The 21,617-nt window shown below is 36.5% G+C and overlaps 4 protein-coding genes across 4 annotated transcripts; 1 reads left to right on the top strand and 3 right to left on the bottom strand.

Moving 5' to 3' along the window:
• Positions 1-3,471: 3,471 nt before the first annotated feature.
• LOC104114665 (lipid phosphate phosphatase gamma) lies at positions 3,472-16,012 on the top strand. Its single transcript, XM_009625159.4, has 3 exons — positions 3,472-4,094; positions 4,628-4,861; positions 15,706-16,012. Exons 1-2 carry the CDS (start codon positions 3,639-3,641, stop codon positions 4,841-4,843), a joined length of 672 nt encoding a protein of 223 aa, XP_009623454.1. The 5' UTR covers positions 3,472-3,638; the 3' UTR covers positions 4,844-4,861; positions 15,706-16,012.
• LOC138896252 (uncharacterized) lies at positions 8,109-8,885 on the bottom strand. Its single transcript, XM_070181047.1, has one exon. The coding sequence runs from the start codon at positions 8,883-8,885 to the stop codon at positions 8,109-8,111; it is 777 nt and encodes a 258-aa protein (XP_070037148.1).
• Positions 11,194-11,754, bottom strand: LOC138896251 (uncharacterized). Its single transcript, XM_070181046.1, has one exon. It carries the CDS (start codon positions 11,752-11,754, stop codon positions 11,194-11,196), a length of 561 nt encoding a protein of 186 aa, XP_070037147.1.
• Positions 16,013-19,020: 3,008 nt separating the features above from the next.
• LOC104114667 (uncharacterized) lies at positions 19,021-19,608 on the bottom strand. Its single transcript, XM_009625161.3, has one exon. The coding sequence runs from the start codon at positions 19,606-19,608 to the stop codon at positions 19,021-19,023; it is 588 nt and encodes a 195-aa protein (XP_009623456.2).
• Between the last annotated feature and the right edge of the window lie 2,009 nt (positions 19,609-21,617).

Below are 21,617 nucleotides of genomic sequence, written 5' to 3'. Positions count from 1 at the left end.
AAACTTGAATGTGGACGTAGTGGGCCCTCGACTATGTCCTCTTTTACAAACTGGTTGCGTGAGGGGTGAGATGAATGTTGCTAGTCCAAGTATCCGTGCGAATGGTCTAGAACTTGCCCCGAATATGTTTCAAGGTGAAATCCTAAGTTTTGTTTGGTTTGAGACGTGATTGTAGGATCTCCTTGGCCCGTTTGAGTTTTCTATTGCCAACCAATGTCATTATCCCTAGTCAACCCCTTTGAGCCTCTAGCCTCTCTCATTTGACAACCATGTTACAATCCTTTATCCGTTTTGTCATGACCCTCTCTTGGCACCCCGAGCTTTCCTTAACACTCTTGTTAAACAAATAGATTAAAATGTAAGTTTGGTGAGAGATCAGGAATTTGAAAAAGGTATCAAGGCACAAAAAGAGAAAATGAATGATTTCTATAAGAAGAGAAGGCAAGAAAAAAAAAAAAGAACAAAAAAGCAAAATGCAAAAAGTCAATAAGTGGAAGGGTTGAATGGTTTCAAAAAAAGGTAATGATCCAAAATATGGATAAATCAAAAAAGAGAGAAAAAGAATGAAATGATCAAGAAAGAGTGATGCTAAGTCTCTCTAGTCCCAAATGAAAAGAAAGTGCCTCTAAGAATTGGCAAAGTGTGAGCCGAGAAATGAAAAATGGAGTGCTTAAGGAAAGGTATAATCACTTACCCATATGGTATCCTACCCAAACCCAAAAGCCTTCATTACATCACGAAAGAAGTCCTACTTGATTTCAAACCGAGTAAGCTTACATTAGTGGCGATCTACATGAGGTACAAGCCTATGGTACTTGAAGCCGTACTTGTGACATTCTCTTGAGAGAGATGAGTGAACCTTTCATAAATCTTTGGATTGAGTGCTAAAGTTCTTAAGTGAGCTTGGAAAATGAAAAGTAGAAGAGGAGGAGTTTGGAGTCCACCATGGCCTACATGATAGAGCAAAGGTTCTTGATGAGTAAAGTTAATTCTTGAAGCTCAATTGTCACATTAAAACTATATGTGCATGAATGTTTAACTTGTCGCCTTGTTGATAATACATGAGTAGTGTGGGTAATTGTTGGTCCCAACTGATGTGTGGATGGCTCACCTTTGACTTGTTGAAATGACCCTTAACTTTTGAAGGTAGGAACTAATTTATTTGCTTGAGGACAAGCAAAGACTTAAGTTTGGGGGAGTTGATAAATGGGTATTTTGATTGCTTTTTAGCACCGTTTAGCTTTTGTTTTAGTCCGAAAGTATTGAATTGTGTTCCCGAAACTAATAAAATTGTGAAAATTACAGAAATGTTGGAAGTTTGGTCTATCAAGATGAAATCCGACTAAAAAAAGGAGTGTTCCGAATCACAAGGCAATAATAGGTGCAGAAGCATAAATGTGCGGTCCGCAGAAGCAATTGTGGACCGCAGAATTCCCTCTGCGACCGCAAACCAAGAAGCAAAATTCAACATAACTTTCAGCAATATGCGCACCGTACATGAATTGTGCGGCCGCAGAACCAGGCTTTTACTGACAAAGATGCAAAATTCAGAGAATATGCAAGAAGACCTAGTCATGAAGCCTTTGTGAAGTGCAGCCGCAGAAGTTTACCTCGTGGCCGCAGTCCAGAAATGTACGGCCGCAAAAACCTCCTTCCTGCCAACTGAAGAAATCTGCAGACCGCACATGGAATTGTGCGGCCGCAGAACCTCCCGAGGGGCATTTTTGTCCGCGATTTTTGGCCCTGTATAAATAGACGAGTTTTACCAAAATTAGGTCAAGTTTGAACATACAAAGTTGTTGTAGCCGTTTCTTTTAGCTATTTTAGGAAGTTTTAGCTTATTTGAGTATTTTAACATTAGATTTCATCATTTTAATCTTCCATTATGAGTTTAGTTAGCTTTTCTTCTTCTTTTTTTTTTTTTGCAAATTCCATTACGAGTAACTAGATTTTCACTAGGGTTGTGACCCAACCCTAATGTGTAAACCTTATGTGTGATTAATTTAATGCTTGTTTATGATTGAGTATTGATTATTTAGCTTAGTTCATGCTTCAATTTTAGAATTAATGATTGCAAATATTGATTCATGCCTATTTGACTTAGTCTCTACTTGAGAAAGAGAGACCTAGTCTAGAATAACTTGGCTAATAAGGAATTGGGTTAATTGAGATATTGATTAGCCTAATTAAAGGGTTCGTACTAGGGATAGTAAGAACCCGACTTGAGCTCATATCAACTATTTTGTTTGATACCCATTTGGACTTGGGAAAGCCAAATTGGGCAAAATCACTCTCTGACCGAGAGGTATTGAGTGGGTAACATAGAGTTGAGAGCTATAATACACCCCAATCAACAAAACAAGTGTTAACGTCTTTATCTCATTAGTTAAACACCTAGGTTATGGTCACAACCCTAGGCCTTTAATTATTTGGGAAAACACCAAAAATACTGATTTGCTTCTAGTTTCTTTTCTTAGCTCATAATTGCTAGAGTAAAATTAGAATAAAAAATCAAAACCTATTGTGGAAGTGCAATTTAGCTATTCCTTTCGCTTTCGCCAAGTGTATACTCCTAACACCCGTAGTAACTCCCTGTGGAAATCGACCCCGACTCTTGTTGGGTACTATTCTTCCAACGACTGTTTCCACTCACTATTGAGTGCAGATTGGACGTGGATCAATACACGCGCGTCACAAGCGTGATTATCACACATATTTGCCACGTCAGTTACATTGCTGTCACGTAACCATGGTCAACAGTCAAAGGGGTTTAAAATTGTGCAAATGAATGAGTTGAAGTGTACAAATGGGAAACGCGTAAGTTCCTTTACCGGGTTGAAAAACGAGTGCCAGTTTAAGTGGCCCGGAGGCCATTTTGCCTGCATTATAAAGCTCTTCACTTCCCTCTCGGGATTCCCCTAAGGTGACATGTGCACCCCCTTGGGACTCAACGTCCTCGCTGGGGTTTGCCCCACTATCGTACTGAGGGAGATTCAACTCATATTTGTCATGACCCAAGCCCATGACACATATTGTCCGCTTTTGGATCCAGGGCTGCAAGAATTTGTCTTTCGGGCTACGGCACATCAAATCCCAAAAGCGCGCGGACCATATGAACTTGTGTCATGCCTTATAAGCTCTTCACTTTCCTCTTTCATTCCGATGTGAGATTTGACTAACGTGACATGTGCACCCCCTTTTTCAAAAGCTTGTCAGCCTAGAAGACTTTTAGTCCTGCTTGACCCGCCCTCATTAGCCTGCCCTGAGCATCACAACTCGATAACTTTTGCTTAAATTCTATATTTATATTAAAAAATTTATTATATATATAAATATTTAATTAACAAGTCAATAATTAAAATGAATTGACACCCCGCTTAATACTTGCCACATTGTTCCCGGCATAGTTACAGATCTTTCACACGTGTTGTTAAACGCATGGCTAGTTAAAGCTTCTTTTCTTCCTAGTCTTCTTTCCCATTTGGCAGCAACGCTTTTTAGCTGATTTCAACGATTTACAACAAACACCACCATTCCCTTCACAAACTCACGCATTTTCACTTCTCTACCTTCCCCTTCTCCCATTCTTTTAATTCTCAAAAAATCACAGATCTGACCAATTATCAGATCCTAAAGCTATGTCTCCACATCCATTGAAAGCAGTAACATTGACTCACGTTAGATACCAAAAGGGAGATCAATTAGGCCATTTCTTAGCATGGGTTTCATTAGTTCCTGTTTTCATCAGCCTTGGCGGTTTTGTTTCTCATTTCATTTTCCGTAGAGAACTTCAGGGCATGTTCTTCGCAATTGGGCTTTTAATTTCCCAATTCATAAACGAAATCATTAAAAAATCATTCCAACAGGCCCGACCCGAAACTTGTGCTCTTCTTGAAGTTTGTGATTCTCATGGCTGGCCTTCTAGCCATTCTCAGTACATGTTCTTTTTCGCTGTGTATTTTACTCTCTTGACTTATAGAAAACTGGGACTTATTTGTAGAAACCAATTATGGGTTGTGCTTCTTTTGGTTTGGCCTATGGCGGTTTTGACTCTGTACTCTAGAGTCTATTTGGGTTATCATACGGTCGCACAGGTACATTTTTTAAAATGAAGTTATACATACCGTCACTGTAAATAAATTTATATTAGCAGTTTACATTTACCTGTTTAGCTAGTAAGGTGCCTTATTTTTTTCGAAGCTCGTTTTTAAGTTATACAAAGCTCACTATTCTATGGAAGCTTACGCTTAAATATTTTTTAGGTGACACGATAGTATAAGAAATTTTTTTATACTAACCGTGTATAGAACTACACTATTTTCCTTTAGCTTTGTTTTCTTATTATGCTTGTTACTACTGCTTTTTTTTTCATATTTTCTTGAGCTGAGAGTCTATTAGAAATAGGCTCTCTACCTTAAAAGTAGGGGTAAGCTGACACTATGCTCGTCAGACCCCACTTGTGGGACTATTCTGGGTTTGTTGTTTGTTGTTGGTGGATAATGGATCCGCCCCTCAACCCTTATCTACTTAAATACTAGGCCTTTGTATATTATGGGGTTCGAACCTGTGATGTGCGCTTAACCCATACATCAAAAGCTGAGCTCTTATCACTAGGCTTTTGGCGCAGGTATTTGCTGGAGCTACTTTAGGAGCAGTACTTGGTGGGGGTTGGTTTTGGATTGTTAACAATGTGCTCAAGGGTCTTTTCCCTGTTATTGAAGAAAGTGCTTTTGGGAGGTTTTTTTATGTCAAGGACACTTCTCATATCCCTAATGTTTTGAAATTTGAGTATGAGAATGCACGGGCTGCAAGGAAACACGTGTCTTACAAGCGCGCTGATTGATTGATTAGTCGTCCATTGGTAAGAGATTCGTATTGCTTTGATAATCTATTGTCAGTTTAAATTTAACTATGATGTAAGCATGACTTAGTTATTGTTTTGATCTTGTGAATTTAGTAACTACTAGTACAATGTCTTAGTTTAATTGCTGTTGTTTATATGTTTGATGACATGATCTAATGTGACTTAATTTGATCGTTTCATGATATGGTTGTCTACTTTATTCATCATGATAATTGCTTTATTACTTTTTTCTCTATATGTTAGTCTATGGATGAATAGGGCAAAATAATGGAAATTTATGGTTAACCAAAAAGCAGTTGAAGTACCTTGCTAATCATTCTGTAAGAAATTTGACATTCGTCTATCTACGAATACATTATGACTTTATTACTATCTTGAATCTTAAAAAGGTGTTATGGAAGGTTCAAAGATGATGAATGGGAGGCAACCTTGCCTCCTGATATGTTGTTGGTAGTTTCTTATGTTTGATGCAAATCTACGGTGATCCTAAGACTTCCAAGTGATCATTTGGTTATGAGGTGGGCTTAAAAGCTATAAGCAAGTATGAAATAGAAGAAAAATTGATCAAGATAGCACTTGTAAGTGAAGAGTCGAGATAAAGTAGAGAGAAAACTTCAACAACGACAACTAAACCTCAGTTCCAAACAAGTTGGGGTTGGCTATGTGAATCCTCACCCTTCTCTATTTAAGCTCAACTTATGTAATCATCATATCAAATAAAAATAATAGTAAAAATGAATTAAATATATATATAATTAATAGAAATAATAATATTAGAAGATCACTAACACGACTAGAACCTATTCCAAACTAGTAGATATCACCTATATGGACCTTTTTTTTTTTGATGAAGTAAAATGATATCATTTATTATTAGAGAGCATCAGGGAGATGCTAGTAGCAAAAGAGTACAAAAGTTAGTTAGCTCCATTATATGAGTGACTAAACTAAGATCAGGGAGCTAACAAAATTCAAAAAGTTGTCAACACTATTTACAGGGGAGAGAAAGTTCCAACTGAACAAATTAGCTAAGCATATAGATTACAGCGAATGGGTTGGAACTGAGATCCCATCAAAACACCTGTGATTCCTTTCATTCCAAACAACCCAAAAAATAACTGCTGGAATCATTCTCCAGATCTTCTTAATGGCTTTGTCGACTCTCCAAAAAATCCAACATTTGTATGCTTCCTTAATAGATAGAGGGACGAGCCATTGCAGACCAAACATAGAAAGGAAAAAGTTCCAGATGGCTGCTGCAACTGGGCAATGCAAAAATAAGTTGCTGATAGATTCTGAATTCTGTTGGCACATGTAGCATCTGTTGGCTAAGGCTATATTCCTTCTGCATAGATTATCCTGTGTGAGAGCTGCTTCATTAAGAGCTATCCAAGTAAAGCATTAGACTTTTGGTGGTCTCCAGACATGTTTCCAAGGCCAATTCTCCAGCATACCATTCTGAGTGCATATGAGGTTGTAGCTGTCTTTGACTGTACCTATATGGATCTGTTTCTTCTATTATGCCTTATCTTTAGCTAAACGTAGAGAGAAACTACCGTGATGAAATTGCTTCAAAGCAAGAAAAGTTATTTATTATTACTAAGGAGCTGGAAACAGAATCAGAATCAGAAGGCCAATCAGAGATAAATTTTAACTTACCTTCAGTGTTGTGTCGATTAACTTAATTATTCTTATTATGCTGTCTGGTTCACTAATACAATACCAAGTCTATAAAAATTGAACGGTAAACCATAGCCTCATTAAAGCTGGAGGCACTTACTCAACTATGAGCGTCTTCTTTAGAAAGCAAAGCACAAACAATTAAAGCTGATATGACATGAAGGTATAACAAGAAAGCACAAAAAATCACAATTGACACAATGAACTAATCAAGTTTCAGCTTCAATGGTGTTCTTTCCTCAAGGACTTACTCAACTATGAGCATCTTCTTTGAGTCGTGGTGCAATAAAAGATGAAGAACTAGTTTATATCAGTAGAAAAGGAGAGAAAAAATGAGGCAGTAGTAGTAGTTTTGGTGTTACGGAACCATTTGATCTTGTGTGTCTTCATTCTTGCATTTGAAATCATGAATATATCTGCTTGTATTTACTAGAAGTGCATCTGGAGAAAAACAAAGAAAATTGATACTGTACTCCAGTAATTGAGCATGTTTAAAGTACTGAGAGATATTAGATGAACAAAACAATGGATATTCTTGTTCTGATATTAAAAAACAGTAGCTGAGCAACTTAAGATTTTGTTACTTAAGTACTGATGTTTAGATGTTACCACAATGTATACATGTGCATATATTTATTTTTTAACCGTAAAAATGCAAGTGACGACATTGTGATCCTTGCGCACTATTTTGGGATTGAGGCATAGTCGGTTGGTTGATTGATTGATCTTGGAAATTCCACGATACATAGCTAAGAGAAAGAAGATATGTTTTCTAGAGGCCTTTTGAGGACAATTTCTTATAGCACATGGTCAAGCGAAACCTATCTTTAGCACTCAAATCTTGTGGGCCACCTTAGCTTAACCTCTTCAAAGGTACTGCATGGGATCTCTTTCTGAAAAAAAGGGCTGGTCTCTTGCTGGTAAATTGTGCGGTGTTGAAGGACAATGCTTCCTGCAGGAACTCTGTAGAATGTTTACCCGCACACCTAGTTAGTTTACGTCAAATGAGCCCAAAAAATCTTCTGGGAAAAGGTTTAAGTAGCTCTTCTCTAAACATTTCAACCAGGAGGTTCCAAAAACATTAGCAAAGACTTGGTTTTGTCTGATACTAACTTTTATCTTCAGTCTTTCCAAAAGAAGTCCTTTGGAAGAATTCCATTTCCAAAAGCATTTTATAACGAGAACATTTATTTGGTAGAAACAATTTTTACAGACCTTCTAGGTGAAAAATTGTCTATGACAAGGCAATTTTCTGTTTTAGAATTTATCCCAAAAGAATACTTTTTTGGAGATTTCCTTATAAAAGGACTTTAAAGGAATGCCTTCCGCCAACCACTTTTAATGCGTAAACTGTGTTTTTTGACACATCCCTCTAATCTTCATTCCAAGAAGAATCTAGGATTGGAGTGGAGAAGAAATATTATCTTAGATTTGGTGGCACAAGATAATGATCCTTTTTTTTTTTATGAAGTAAAATATATTATAAAAAGCATCAAGAAGATGCAAAAGAGCACTGTCCAGATGCTAATACAAAGGATGATATGTTAGCTCTGTACAGATGGTCCTATGCTAGTGTTAGGGAGCAAACAAAATCCAAAAATAATTCGGGGGAGCTAATAGGGGAGAGGTTACTCCAGCTATATAACAAAACTATACAATTAGCCTTCAAGGAGTAATTTGGAGTTGCTAAACCCTCAAAACATCTTCTATTCCTTTCTGTCCAAATAGCCCAAAAAATGCATCCAAGAATCATTTTCCAGATCCTGCCGATGGATTTACCAACTTTCCATAGACTCCAGCTACTATAAGCATCTTTAATACTCTCTGGCATCACCCAGTTGAGTCCTAAAACTGAAAGGAACGTATTCCAGATGTCTGTAGCAACTGGACAATGCAAAAATAGATGTTTGTTTGTTTCAAAATCCTGCCGGCACATATAGCATCTATTAACTATGGGAATGCTCCTTTTGCAAAGATTATCTTGAGTGAGACATGCTTCCTTCAATGCAGTCCAGCTATGACATATAGCTTTGGGGGGTAATTTTGTTTTCCAGATGAGCTTCCAAGGCCAACTGTCCACCATTTCATTTTGGCTAACATTGTGTAGGTATCCTGCTTTCACGGTGTAAATTCCTTTAGTACTTGCTCCCCATATGAGTTTATCTGGAAGCTGTTCATTGACCATGCATTTCTCCAATTGTTCCAGAAGGCTAAGTAATTCATGCAATTCCCAGTCTTGCACATTTCTTCTAAGGATTGGAAACCAAGAATTGTCTGCTCTATTCTGAGAGACAGTTGAATCAGGTCTGCTTGCTATTTGATAGAGGTTTTGGAAAGTCATTTTGTAGAGTTGAATCCCCTAGCCACTTGTCTTTCCAAAACTTAACATTAGACCCATTACCGATTTGAAATCTGCTATTCTGGCTAAACTTCCCTCATAGTTTGATTATGTATTTCCAAGGTCCAACCCCATGTGCCGCCCTAGAGACTTTTGTACACCAGTTACTCTGGACCCCGTGTTTTGCATTCACCACTTTCTTCCAGGTTGACTGTTCCTCTTGCACATATCTCCATAGCCATTTCATGAGTAGGCATTTGTTGTGTGTGGCAATGTTTTTGATGCCCAGGCCCCAAGAGTTTTAGGCAATGTCACTCTCCTCCATTTCACTAAATGAAACTTGTGTGATTCGCTATTGCCTTCCCATAAAAAGTTCCTTCTGATTCTGTCCAGTTTCTTCTGTACCTTTGAAGGGAAGGAAAAAAGAGACATAAGATAAGTAGGGATACTGTCTAGTACACTGTTGATGAGTGTGAGTCTGCCCCCCGTGGATAAGTATTGCATTTGCCATGTAGCTAGGTTCTTTTCAAATTTCTCCACCACTCCATTCCAGATTTCAGTTGATTTGTGCTTAGCACCCAAAGGCAGTCCTAGATAGGTTGTTGGAAATGAGCCTATCTCACAACATAAAATATCTGCTAGCATTTCCAAATTCTGTACTTCATTAACCGGGTATATAATGCTCTTTATCATGTTGATGTGGAGGCCAGATAGGGCTTCAAATATAAGCAATGTCAGATTCAAATATTGCACCTGTGATACCTCTGCTCCACAAAAAATTAGAGTGTCATCTGCATATACTAAATGAGAAATAGTGATTGTATTTTCAGCATTGGTGCCAATTTCAAAACCTTAAAACCATTGTAATTCTCTGGCCTTGTCTAGCATTTTGCTCAACCGTTCCATGGCTAGGATGAAGAGAAAAGGGGACAGGAGGTCCCCTTGCCTGATTCCTTTTTGGGGAGAAAAAAAACCAATTGGGCTGGAGTTCACTAGGATTGAATACTTGATTGTTGTAATGCTGAACTTTATCCACTTGAGCCATTTCTCCCCGAAACCCATCGTCTTTAAGATAGTGAGAAGATATTGCCAATTTACTTGATCAAATGCCTTTTTTATATCAAACTTGCATAGAATTCCGGACTCCCCTTTCTTTTGCTTCCAATCCAGTATCTCATTGGCAATAAGTGAAGCATCTGTGATTTGTCTACCTTTTAGAAAAGTATTTTGACTCCCAGAAACAAGCTTGCATATTACAGTTTTCAACCTTTCAGCTAAATTTTTGCTGCAATCTTATATACATTGCCAATTAGACTAATAGGTCTATAATCTTTTAGTTCAATAGCCCCCTTTCTTTTTGGGATCAATGCAATGAATGAATCATTGCAAGATCTCACCATATGGCAGTGTCGGTGAAAGTGATTCATGGCATTAATGACATCGGATTTGATTATGACCCAAGCCTTCTGGAAGAATCCCATGGTGAATCCGTCAGGACCTGGTGCCTTATCCAAAGCACATGACTTGATGGTGGCTAGTATTTCTTCTTCCCCAAACTCTTTTTCAAGCTCCTCCTTTTCCTCCTCTGAGATGCAAGCCAAATCTTCAAAGTTGGTTGTTGGTCTCCAATATTCAGCTTCAGAGTAGAGGTCTTCATAGAAGCCCAATATTTCCTGTTTGATCTGGTTCTTGTCCTCAATAATGTCTTCCCCCACTTTGAGTCTGTCAATGCAATTGTATCTCTTGTGACTGTTGGCCATCTTTTGGAAATACTTGGTATTTCTATCTCCCTCACTTAGCCATAAACATCTAGATTTCTGTCTCCGGGATGTTTCCTCCGCTTTGGCAATATTCTGAATTTTCATCTTTAGATCAAGCATTTTGGACTGCTCCATGGGTGATAGCAGCCTGGTTTCACTAGCCTGGTCCAGAAACATTAATTCCTCCGGTGCCTTGCTCCTATGGGATTCAATTTTGCCGAAAACTTCTCTATTCCAAGTTGATATGTCTTTCTTCAGTAGTTTCAACTTCTGGAGCAGGATATAGTCTGGAGTGCCTACCACTGAGTAGCCCTGCCACCACTCCTTAACTTTGTCAAGAAAACCTTCTACCTGCAGCCACATGTTCTCGAATTTGAAATAGGTTGGGTTAGTCTCCCATTCACCATTTTCAAGCATGATTGGCATGCGATCAGATATGACTTTGGGAAGAGCAATTTGAGATACTTTCTTGAAGCTATCATTCCATTCTGGGAGATTAGGAACCTGTCAATTCTGGATGCTTAAATAGAATCTTCCCCTCTTGACCAAGTTTAGAAAGCCCCCTGGATAGGAAGATCAATGATGCCTAAGTCTTGAATGATATCAGAAAATCTTGACATTGCTTTTGATCTCCTGATACAATTGTATTTTTCGCTTTCAAATCTGCATACATTAAAGTCCCCTCCTACAACCCAGTGATCACTCCAAAGGCCTCTAATAGCAGCTAGTTCACTCCAAAATACCTCTCTTTCTGAATTTGTATGAGGGCCATAAACCCCCGTAAAACACCATGTAAAATTTTCTTGGAGATCATCTAGCATGCAAGAGATAGTGTAGGATCCTTGTTGAATCCCTGAACAACTCCATTGTCTCTTGTCCCATAAGATTATTCCCCCCTCCCCCCAATTGTTACCACATGATTTTAATTCTGCCCAAACTGTCCACCTGTTCCCCCAAACTTGAAGTGCCAGCCTATTCGACCAGTCTTCTATTTTAGTTTCCTGTAGGCAAATTACATCAGCTTTCCATTTATAAAGAAGGGACTTTAGTGTTTCCCTTTTCCCAGCATCATTCAACCCACACACGTTCCAACTCAAGACTTTTAACTTCATCCAGAGAAGGATTTATAGTGCCTGCCCCTATCTCGCTTGTCACCTCCCTCATAATTTATCAGACATTTTAATTTTTCAATCTCCTTCTCTTTCTTTGAATTCCCCTTCTTTGACGCCTAACTTCTCTGTTTTTGTTGCAGCTGTAATTGACGCCTTTCTTCCATTCGAAGATAGTGATCCTTCTAGAGTTTAATCTGGCATAGTGATCCTTCTAGAGTTTAATCTGGCCTTGAGAGGAAAGTTCCTCTTAGAGGGGAGGGGGTGGGGGTATGCAATCTTGCTTCTTAGGAAAAATATGTCCACTTTACCTTCCCTCTAAGTCTTCCCCCTTTGCCCCGGCCAAAAGGAAAAAAAGAACAGAGAGAGCCTAGGTCACAACCTTCTGAAGGAAATGGTGGTGTAAACAAGCAACAGAAGCATGTAGAATTTCAAAGATTTCACATTGCCATCATCTCATGAAAGGATTGTACTCATGAGAATATGCAAGTTAAGGAGTTAAAATAACACACCTAAATTTCAAGCTTGTCGATGTAAATATTTTCTGTCTCTAAGAAATCTGTGTCCTCCCTCTCAAGCTAAATCCACCAATAATTGAGCACTTAAGATGGAACAAGCAAATGCCTCTGGAGAGAATAACAAGTCTGGTACTGAATACAACAATGACTCTTGTTGTATTTCTTAACGGTGCGTTGTATAGAACTAAATGCATCATGTATAAAGAGATAAGGTTTATTCTGTAAAATACAATTATCCCTTGACATTATTTCACATAGTAGTACTTAAGAAAAAATGCCTTCTTGTTCTTTGTCTTTAAGGCATATTCTAGTGGTTCTTGCTTCCAAGACCTATGTAGATAGGATTGCCAATGCATACTTCAATAATTTGCAAAATCTCCTTCTTATCAAGAAATAAACTTACCTCATTTGGGATGTAAGACATGAGGGATTGGATTGCACAACAATATATTGTGGAAGGTTTTGGTATCTCCACCATATCCTAGTGTACTTGGGGATCTTGAGTCTCTTGACCCGTTGCCATCTGGTCATCTAGATCTATTGATTGATGCGAAGAGAAAAAATGATTTCTAACGTGTGTTAATTAGTTAAATGTGAATTAATTAAGAAAAATAACTAATTCCGTCAATGAATTAGCAAATTAGTTATATTGATCTATCAGTTAAATGTTGATTGGGTAGTGGTCATGGCTGCTTTGACGAGGACTTCAAAGGATCACACTGTAATTTATAATAGCTGGATATTAGTTGAACAGACTTGTAAAATCTTGGAAAATAATTTACTGCGTTAACACCATTTCAATATCTTCTATACGCTTGATAGATAATTGGGAATTGAAATAAAAGGAATATTGAGCTCTGACATTTTTGGAAAACTTTCATGGGCTACTATTAGTGTAACTTAATAATGAATTTGATGACTATTGGAATAGAAGTAATGATCCATTAGGGAATTACTACAAACAAAAAAAGCATATTTCCACTTTAGTCCTTGTAAGAAAGAGCTTTTATGCAACTTATTAAAATATGCATTGGAAGCTCTGTCATGGAGGGTCTCGCACGGAAGAACCACTAGCTTATATCTTGAAGTCAAAGAATGCCCATCTTTTGAAAGAAAGCATACTTTTTGAGCATTATCATGTGTAACAATGTCGAGGAATATTTTTATTCTCAAAGATTAGGACCCTTGTCTTATGCATTGAGCTGTGGATAAACCTAGTCGAGAAATACTACTAGAGGGTCAACTTGTACCATCTTTCTCAATGTAGACAAAGACAAGTGAGATGGAAGAAGGTACAATTTTTCTAATTTTAGGTAAACTAAGATGTCTTAATCATATATGTAGTTTTTCTAGAGAATTGATAACAGGACAAGCTGTGAATGATCATGGAAGTTTAAGATAGTTAAAATATATATGACTCACGCTTACTAATTCTTCATCCGGTAGTGCAGTGACTGCAGTCCTGTATGTCAATAGAATTATTTAAAAATGTTACTAAACAGTTAAGTTTTTAGGATATTCGACTAATAGATGTAAGGTTGAAATGAAAGTTAAAGAGGGAAGAGCGATAGCTTGACATAAACCGTTTGCTGTGGCTTGGGATTCATTAGCCAATGTAATTATGGGAAGAGATCGAAAATAATAAATAGTAGAGATTTGGAAGCTCATGAGTTAGGGCTCAAGGCTCAAGAGCAGGGGTTGGGAGACATCGGTGTGGAAACAGCATGTGGAGACTAGTGCCTGATACTGAAATCATAATAATTAGAGTAACAAAACCAACAACCTACTTGAACAACGGGACCCCATCTTCTTGGTACCAAATTTGCCAGATCCAACCTACACGCTATTGGATATGGACATTGAAGAGAGTTCAATGACAAATGTTGGACAATTGAAGAAAGTACCACAAAGCCTAAAAGAAAATGTTAGAAATTGATGAGACAAACCTGAAGGTTCAGTAATACAGTATTACTTACTAGAAAAATACCTGAATTGGCGGAATACTCTATTTGTTGAGGAAGTCTCCAAAATCCATAATCCCAAAAGGAAAAAAAAAATCTTTAGGAAGTTCAGAAGCTTAGGTGAGCTAATATCAAAAGCTCGGATCAGGTCTTAGAGCATGGGAAATTTTGGTAAAAAGCAATATAAATTGAAGAAATGGAAATCAGTGCGCTAAGGTCAAAAGCTGGGATCAAGATTTAGACTTTAGAGTATGGGAGAATTTGGCTAAAAGCAATATAAAAGGAAGAAATTTGTAGGAATTTTGACTGATGGTTGTTGAAAATTCTGATTTGTGGAACTCACTGAAAACTTGTCAGAATATCCTAAAAATTTGACAAGTAGATCCTCATAAAAAAAAAAAGAAATTTGACAAGTAGATGTGGAGGTTGAGGTAAATACCAAAAACTAAAATAATTATCCGAAAGTGGCAGGAAAAGAGTACACGTGTCAGGCACGTTGACGTGTGAACTTAATTTCCGCACATGAGCTCCAATGTCGGCACAGCTTCTTGGGTTCTGTGGCAAGGATTTTGAGTTCTGTGGTGGTCCTTATGTTGCACAACACAATGTGGACAATCTAACGTCAGACAGATTCAACAGTTGCCGAAAAATTGCATGACGATGACATATTTTCTCCTGAACGCTGTTGGTGACTGTACTGCAAGTAATTTTGATTTATTTCTAATCCAAACACTGATACCATGTAAAAAATAAGAAAACAAGGAAAAGAGATTGTGTGAATGCAGAACACAATTGTCTTTTGCCTAAATGCTTTTATAGCTCACTTAACGATGCTGCATCTATCCAATGTGGAACATTAGTTCATGCACTACAACATCCGTGCATATTTATCCATGTGTAAGTAACTATCTAATGTATTAAACAATTTTTAGGTAGACATTCCACAGGCCTATTTGGTGAAAGAGTTATGGGTTCATCCGAACCCAGTAGCTCTGGCTTAGATCCTGTATATGCATTAAAAAATCCAGTAAATAAGTACAAATAATAGATTTTGAATACATTAAAGTAGGCAGGAAGTGGTAGAATTCTGAATCCGAGCTCATAAGCTCAAATCCTTGATCTGCCTCTGACTGACATGCCTTAGTGCAAGTTCTATCTGATTCTGAAGACCTTTTGTTGCTTTCTATGGAGTCTAAACAATTAGGTAGATAGCGCCTCCGTCATTTTTACTTCACTTGTTGCTTGGCATAAATTTGTGTGCTCTAAAATACATATGTTAACTCTGTATGTATAAAGATTGTGCTAGATAATAGGTCATGTTTGAGTTTAATTGAATCTATGTATCTACATTTCTATGAAGCATATCTGCACCATAGTCATGTCTTTAGTTGTTTTCTTGTTCTGGTGTCCCGTTTCGTTTTGCTAGCTTCCAAATTACCATTTCTAATAACCATCTTGCTCTTTGCCTCCTTCAGAGTTTCCACAGTAATGGGGACCGAGAGAAGGATCATTTGTGGTGATAGATAATGCCTGCAACAGCTGAACCCTCCTTCGATTTGGAGAGACATGAGATATACGGAACATAGGCATAGAACAGCCTGTCATAAGCCTAGTTCCTTGCTTTAAAAGCATTTTATAGTTTTACTTGGAATTTCATGTGTCCTAACTGATTGTACTTGTACTCTGTTTCATAAGTTTCAGTTCCAAGTTTGACAATTGTAATAGTAAGAGTAAGCAATCTCAGTGTTAGCTTTATAGAATTGAAAAGCATTTACTTGAGAATTTCCTTGTCTAATATGGGCTTTGCCTTATTTCTCTTATAGAAGTTTTTGAGCTTCTTAAACCCCAATTAAGCCCCCCTTTTTCCTTAAAAAGTCCTAACACATGAGGAATACTCAAACTTGAATAAAGCTTAATCTTTGGGATTTTTACCCAAACCCCATTTGGCAAAAGTTCATACTCATTAAGCATGTACATTCAATTATTACTGATGGGTATAGGTATTTTACCTCCACTTCCGTATTTCTTTGTCATATCTGATGTGACTATGCTTTTTTTGAGTCGAGAGACTATCGGAAACAACATTTCTACCGTCACAAGGTAGAGGTAAGGTTTGCATACACACTACCCTCCTCAGACCCCACTTTTGGGATTACACTGGGTATGTTGTTGTGTATAGTTATTTTACCTCTATGCTTGTTAAGATTGTTGATTAATTGTATCCAAAGTTGCTTCACTCAGTGAAAATTCAGCTGCTATAGATTACTTAAGAGATGGTGAATGTGTTAGCTATAGGATTTGATGATTTGCTTGTGACACTTTTAAGACGAAGTTTTAGTGGGGATTTTAGTGAGGACATTTTTGTGGTTGTATTTAGAGATGGTTTACATTGTTTTTAGCTAGCTGGGATTGCTTATTAGAGGAAGAACCATTGGTTTTGACTAAAGCATTGCATGTGTTTCTTAACACGAGATGTCTAATTAAGATAAAAATCGATTCCACCATAATCTTTTGTTCTATGTCAAAAGGTAAATAAAATTATTTCCTGAATATGATCGTCAATTATTCATCTAAGAGTAGGAGGAAAATAAGCCTGCTGGATTATTATAAAACCTTCAAATTGGGTAAACAAGTAACACAGAAGGTTATTTCTTGCCAAATCGTTAACGATTGTGCAAGTTCATAATACCTAAGCTAGTAATATTTTAACCATAATAACCAACAAGTATTGCGGTGGAGTGGTAAGTACTCCTTTATCCTTAACCAGAGGTTTCGGATTTGAGCTTTGGGTATGGAGTCGCCTTTATTAGGGAGCGCTTTGCCCCCAAATGTGGGACTTCCCGGCGCGAATCCGGATTTAGTTGGGTCCCAATGCGGGTACCGGATACCAAGTAAGAAACCAAAAATAACTATAATAAGTTAATGCGAATCATTCCAATAGATGTGGAATAATGGTAAAGATTGATCTACCATTAACCAGGGTTAGAACCTTAATATAGAATCCTCCTTGATATAGACTACCTAGCACTAGAATTTCCTATATTCAGGGGCGGCTCGACGTATTTTGGGGCCTAAAGCCAAACTTTAATGAGGGGCCTTAATGTTTTAATTTTTTTTTATTATTTGAAGTCAATTTTCTAGCTTTTTAGATGTAAAGTTACTAATAATTTTCTTATAATCAATTTCTCCTAATAAGTCTTTCTCAATTGACAATATAGCTAACTCATTTAATCTCTCTTGAGACATTATATTTATAGGAGTTGAATTATCTATTTCATTCATAAGCATCAATGTATTTTTTTGAGGATCTATTTTTTACTTGTCACTTGTTCTTTTTCTACTTAAATATTATTAATTTTAGAATTATCTAACTCAACCGAATTACTAACTTGCTCATCTAGAGAACACTCTCCTAAATTTTCTGATTCAATAAAAATTTATCAAGAGCACATTTTTGAGATTGTATTAGATTTTGAATTCTTCTTCTTTTCTTGAGTTTTTCATAACCAGATTCACACTTTCTATTTGACATACTTATCTTCTAATAAATAATCTAAAAATGCACTAAATAGCAAAATATTAAATTTTAGATGAGAAAATAATAAAAAGATAGAATAAATAGCAAAATATTAAATTTTAGATGAGAAAATAATAAAAAGATAGAATGATAGAACCTGATTCAAGAACGGATAGCTTGATATCAAGTTAAATTTTCTGCTCGAGTATGCTTGTCGTAAGACTTGAATTATGAAAATAGAACAAACAAAAAGCACCCCACTATTTCTTGAATCAATACACTGAACTCTGAAGTCTGAAACTCCACAATAATGCTTGATCTTTGGCTATTGAAGAATGGAGTCATGAATTGATTAATTGAAGAACAAAGTAAAAAAATAATAAAAATATAATATAGTGGCATAGTGCTATTAGTGTTTTCACTTTGCTAGACAAAGCTGTGCTCGAGAAAGTTGTGGTCCACTATCTCAAATTTGTGTTCTCTTTTTACGCAAACTTCCCACGTATTGTTTCACTTTATAGTTTTTTTTAAAAATTTTATTTTATTTTATATATATATATATATATATATATATATATATATATATATATATATATATATATATATATATATATATATATATATATATATTAGGTATAACCCAAAAATGGCCCCCATAAATGTGGGGCCTAAAATAATTATTTTACCCGCTTTATGGACGGGCCGCCCCTGTCTATAATGTGCTTTTTAACGGTACAAATTCGAATTACTCAAACTAAAGAGCTTGCGTAGCGGATGATAAACAAAAAAGAGAGTACAAACCAAATAGATTTGTTTTGGATAAATAAACAGGTTTTAGCTTCAACAGACAAATTTTAAATAGCACAGACGCATTCGTCTAGACTTATAATCGCAATTATCATAAGCGACTTATAAGTCGCAATGGCCATATGCAACTCATATGAGACTTATCTCAATGACTTTTAACTCAGAGTTGTTGTATGCGACTTATAACTCGCAATTCTTATAACTTGCAGTTACCATATGCGACTTATAACTCGCTATTCATATGGACTTATATTGCTATGCGACTTATATGTAATGGTTTTATTAACTGTTAATTCTCCTATCCTTCATGCCAATTCTCTATTATTGTCGGTGGCAATGGCGGAGCCACATGTACCAAAGGGATGTCAACCGACAAAGACGGATCTGCTTGATTATCTCGAAGCATCTCCCTACGCTTAAAAGAACCCCCAACAATATTTAAAACATTTGCAAGCATATCAAAAAATTATTCGGTCTCATAATGTTTTTTTGCAACAGCTACAAGAGTCAATTGCAATTGATGAGCAAAATAATGTATGCAATATGCTGAAGGAGTATCATTCATAATCAAAGTTTTAAGACCATTAATTTCTCCCTGCATGTTACTAGCTCCATCATAACCTTGTCCCCGTATTTCAAATTTACTCAATGAATGTTCCAAAAGCAAAGAATAAATTGCTTCTTTTAATGACTTTGCATATGTATCTTTAACATGAACAATGCTAAGGAATCGCTCAATAACTTTACCCTCTTTGTTGACATAACGTAAAATAAGCGCCATTTGTTCCTTATGAGAGACATCCTTAGACTCATCAACCAATATCCCAAAGTAATCCTCGTTCAAGTCTTCAACAATTGTTTTCAATGTTTCTTTCGCACAAGAACTCACAATATCTTTTTGTATATTTGGACAAATCATAATGTCATTTTTTGGAGCATTTTCTAACTCAACTTTCTTTACATCATTCTTCTTATTTGCATACCACTTTAAGAGATCCAAGAAGTTGCCTCTTCTGGTAGAAGTTTCACGTTCATCGTGACCCCAAAAAGACATTCTTTCTTTCAAAAGATACCTTGCAACATCAATTGAGGCATTCAGGCGAACCCGATACTCACTTTTTGTTTTCTCGGATTACTTATCAAAAGATGTTAAAATAGATTGTGCTTGATTCGATAAATCCAGCATCATCTTCAAACACCGATTATGAACACTATTCACTTTACCCACATGTGCGTTAAACCTCTCTATACCTTTATTCCAAGTCTTAAAATTAACTTTTGTAAAAGAATCACTTACTTTTTTCCCCATATCCTCCTATCTCATTTTTAAACAAATAACAACATAAGCAAAATGCTGCATCTTCTTTAATACTGTATTCTAACCATCCAGAATATGAAGTTTTAAACCATTTCGGATTAAAATGACGCAATTTTTCACCAAAATTTATTTTTGGAAAAATAAAATTGCGAGGCCGACAAGGCCCTTTTTGAATGTAATGTCTTCTCACTTGGTCACGCAGATTAGGAGGAAATTCTGAAATTTATTTTCTTTCATCAGGATCAGGTTTAAGTAGATTCTGATCCAATATAATATTTTTGTGTGATGGTTGGGAAGAATTGACATTATCATTAATCACTGGACAGGAAGGAGAGCTTAGCGAAGGAGAACTAGAAGTAGAACCTGAAGAGGTTTGCGGCTTGAAAAATCTTTTGATCATATCAAGTCTCACTAAAAATTTTTACAAATCATAAGACACAAATTAAATATTACAGATGAATATAAGAGGAAAATAGTTAAGAAATATTATTTTATATAATATAATATAAGAGAAAAATAGTTATAAAAAAAAAAAGATGAAGGAAGGAGAGGACCTACAATGGATCACTGCTTGTCTTTGATAGGCAGCAGAAGAAAAATCAAGATTGAAGAAGAACGAAGGTCGAAGAACCAGTGGCTTGCAAGATTGAAGAAGAACGAAACTCTAACTCTTTTTTTGTTTTGGGGATATTTTGATGTGGTTGTTTTTTTTTAGGTTCACTTTAGTCATCTATTATTATTAAAAAAAATAGACTAAAGTGGAAGTTGTACTAACTTGACAGAAAGGGAGGCAATATTTGTCTGTTTGATGTTTTCCCTTAGTAGAAGTACTGCTCAAAAATTTTGGTTTTTGTCTGTTTAATAAAAAGGACTTATGGGGACTCGAACTTGCATCAGCAAGAAAGGAAGCGGGCCACATTTGGGTTCCAAGATTTACCATTGGACCAGAAATGTATTTTGGAACTAGGTTCCCATATAATTATTGTTATATATTCAATAGATTTCTTAATACAAATATAGGATCTACACAAAAGCTACTGGGTTCCCGAAAACCCATATATAATACTGTATGTCCGCCCCTGTCAACCGACCCCCTTCGTCGAAAATTATATTGTATAGCTTGATAAATTTTTTTAAAATATATATATATATATACTATATAATGACACCCCTTGATTTCTTGATGAGTTTATTTATTTATATTTTGACTCCCCTTAATGAAAATCCTGGCTCCGCTACTGACCGGTAGAACTTCATTTCCAGACTTCGAGCCAAAAGGAAATTACAATTGCTGAGCAACAAGCACGTCCTGTCCTCTTTTTCTGTAAATTGATTTATCGTACAATTATTTCCGACTTAAATTTTGGTTAACTTTTACGGTTTGGTGAATGGAGTTTTAGTAGAAAGTTTCATTTCCTGAAATTTTCAGTCTTTGGCTTTTAGATGATTATTTCTAAATTCCTTTTCAAAAAAAAAAAATATTATTTCTAAATTCTAATCAGCCTAAGAGTGGCATGTGGGCCGGGCCCAGTCCTAAGTGGGCTTTGCGGGTCCAGTCCTAAAAGGGCCGGTTCTAGGCGGGCTGGTCCTAAGGGGTCCCGGGCTTCGCGGGCTTTTTGTTGGAACCGGCCCAGGACCACGAACTAAAGGTCCCGGGCCTAAGTGGGCCCAAGAGGACCTAAGTGGGCCCAACGGATACTTTTTATTTTTTAAATTTTTTTTATACAAGTTAGAGAAAAAAAATG

The sequence above is a fragment of the Nicotiana tomentosiformis genome, chromosome 7 (assembly GCF_000390325.3).
Source record: "Nicotiana tomentosiformis chromosome 7, ASM39032v3, whole genome shotgun sequence".
NCBI classification, from domain to species: Eukaryota; Viridiplantae; Streptophyta; class Magnoliopsida; order Solanales; family Solanaceae; genus Nicotiana; species Nicotiana tomentosiformis.
The sequence above is the reverse complement of the archived record's forward strand: the minus strand, read 5'-3'. Positions and strand labels throughout refer to the sequence as shown.

Bases quoted from the DNA above. Each gene is read 5' to 3' on its own strand.
- LOC104114667 (XM_009625161.3), bottom strand. From the start codon at position 19,608: ATGTCTTTTTGGGGTCACGATGAACGTGAAACTTCTACCAGAAGAGGC.
- LOC104114665 (XM_009625159.4), top strand. From the start codon at position 3,639: ATGTCTCCACATCCATTGAAAGCAGTAACATTGACTCACGTTAGATAC. The intron at 4,095-4,627 runs GTACATTTTTTA...CTTTTGGCGCAG, and splicing joins GTTATCATACGGTCGCACAG to GTATTTGCTGGAGCTACTTT.
- LOC138896252 (XM_070181047.1), bottom strand. From the start codon at position 8,885: ATGACTTTCCAAAACCTCTATCAAATAGCAAGCAGACCTGATTCAACT.
- LOC138896251 (XM_070181046.1), bottom strand. From the start codon at position 11,754: ATGAAGTTAAAAGTCTTGAGTTGGAACGTGTGTGGGTTGAATGATGCT.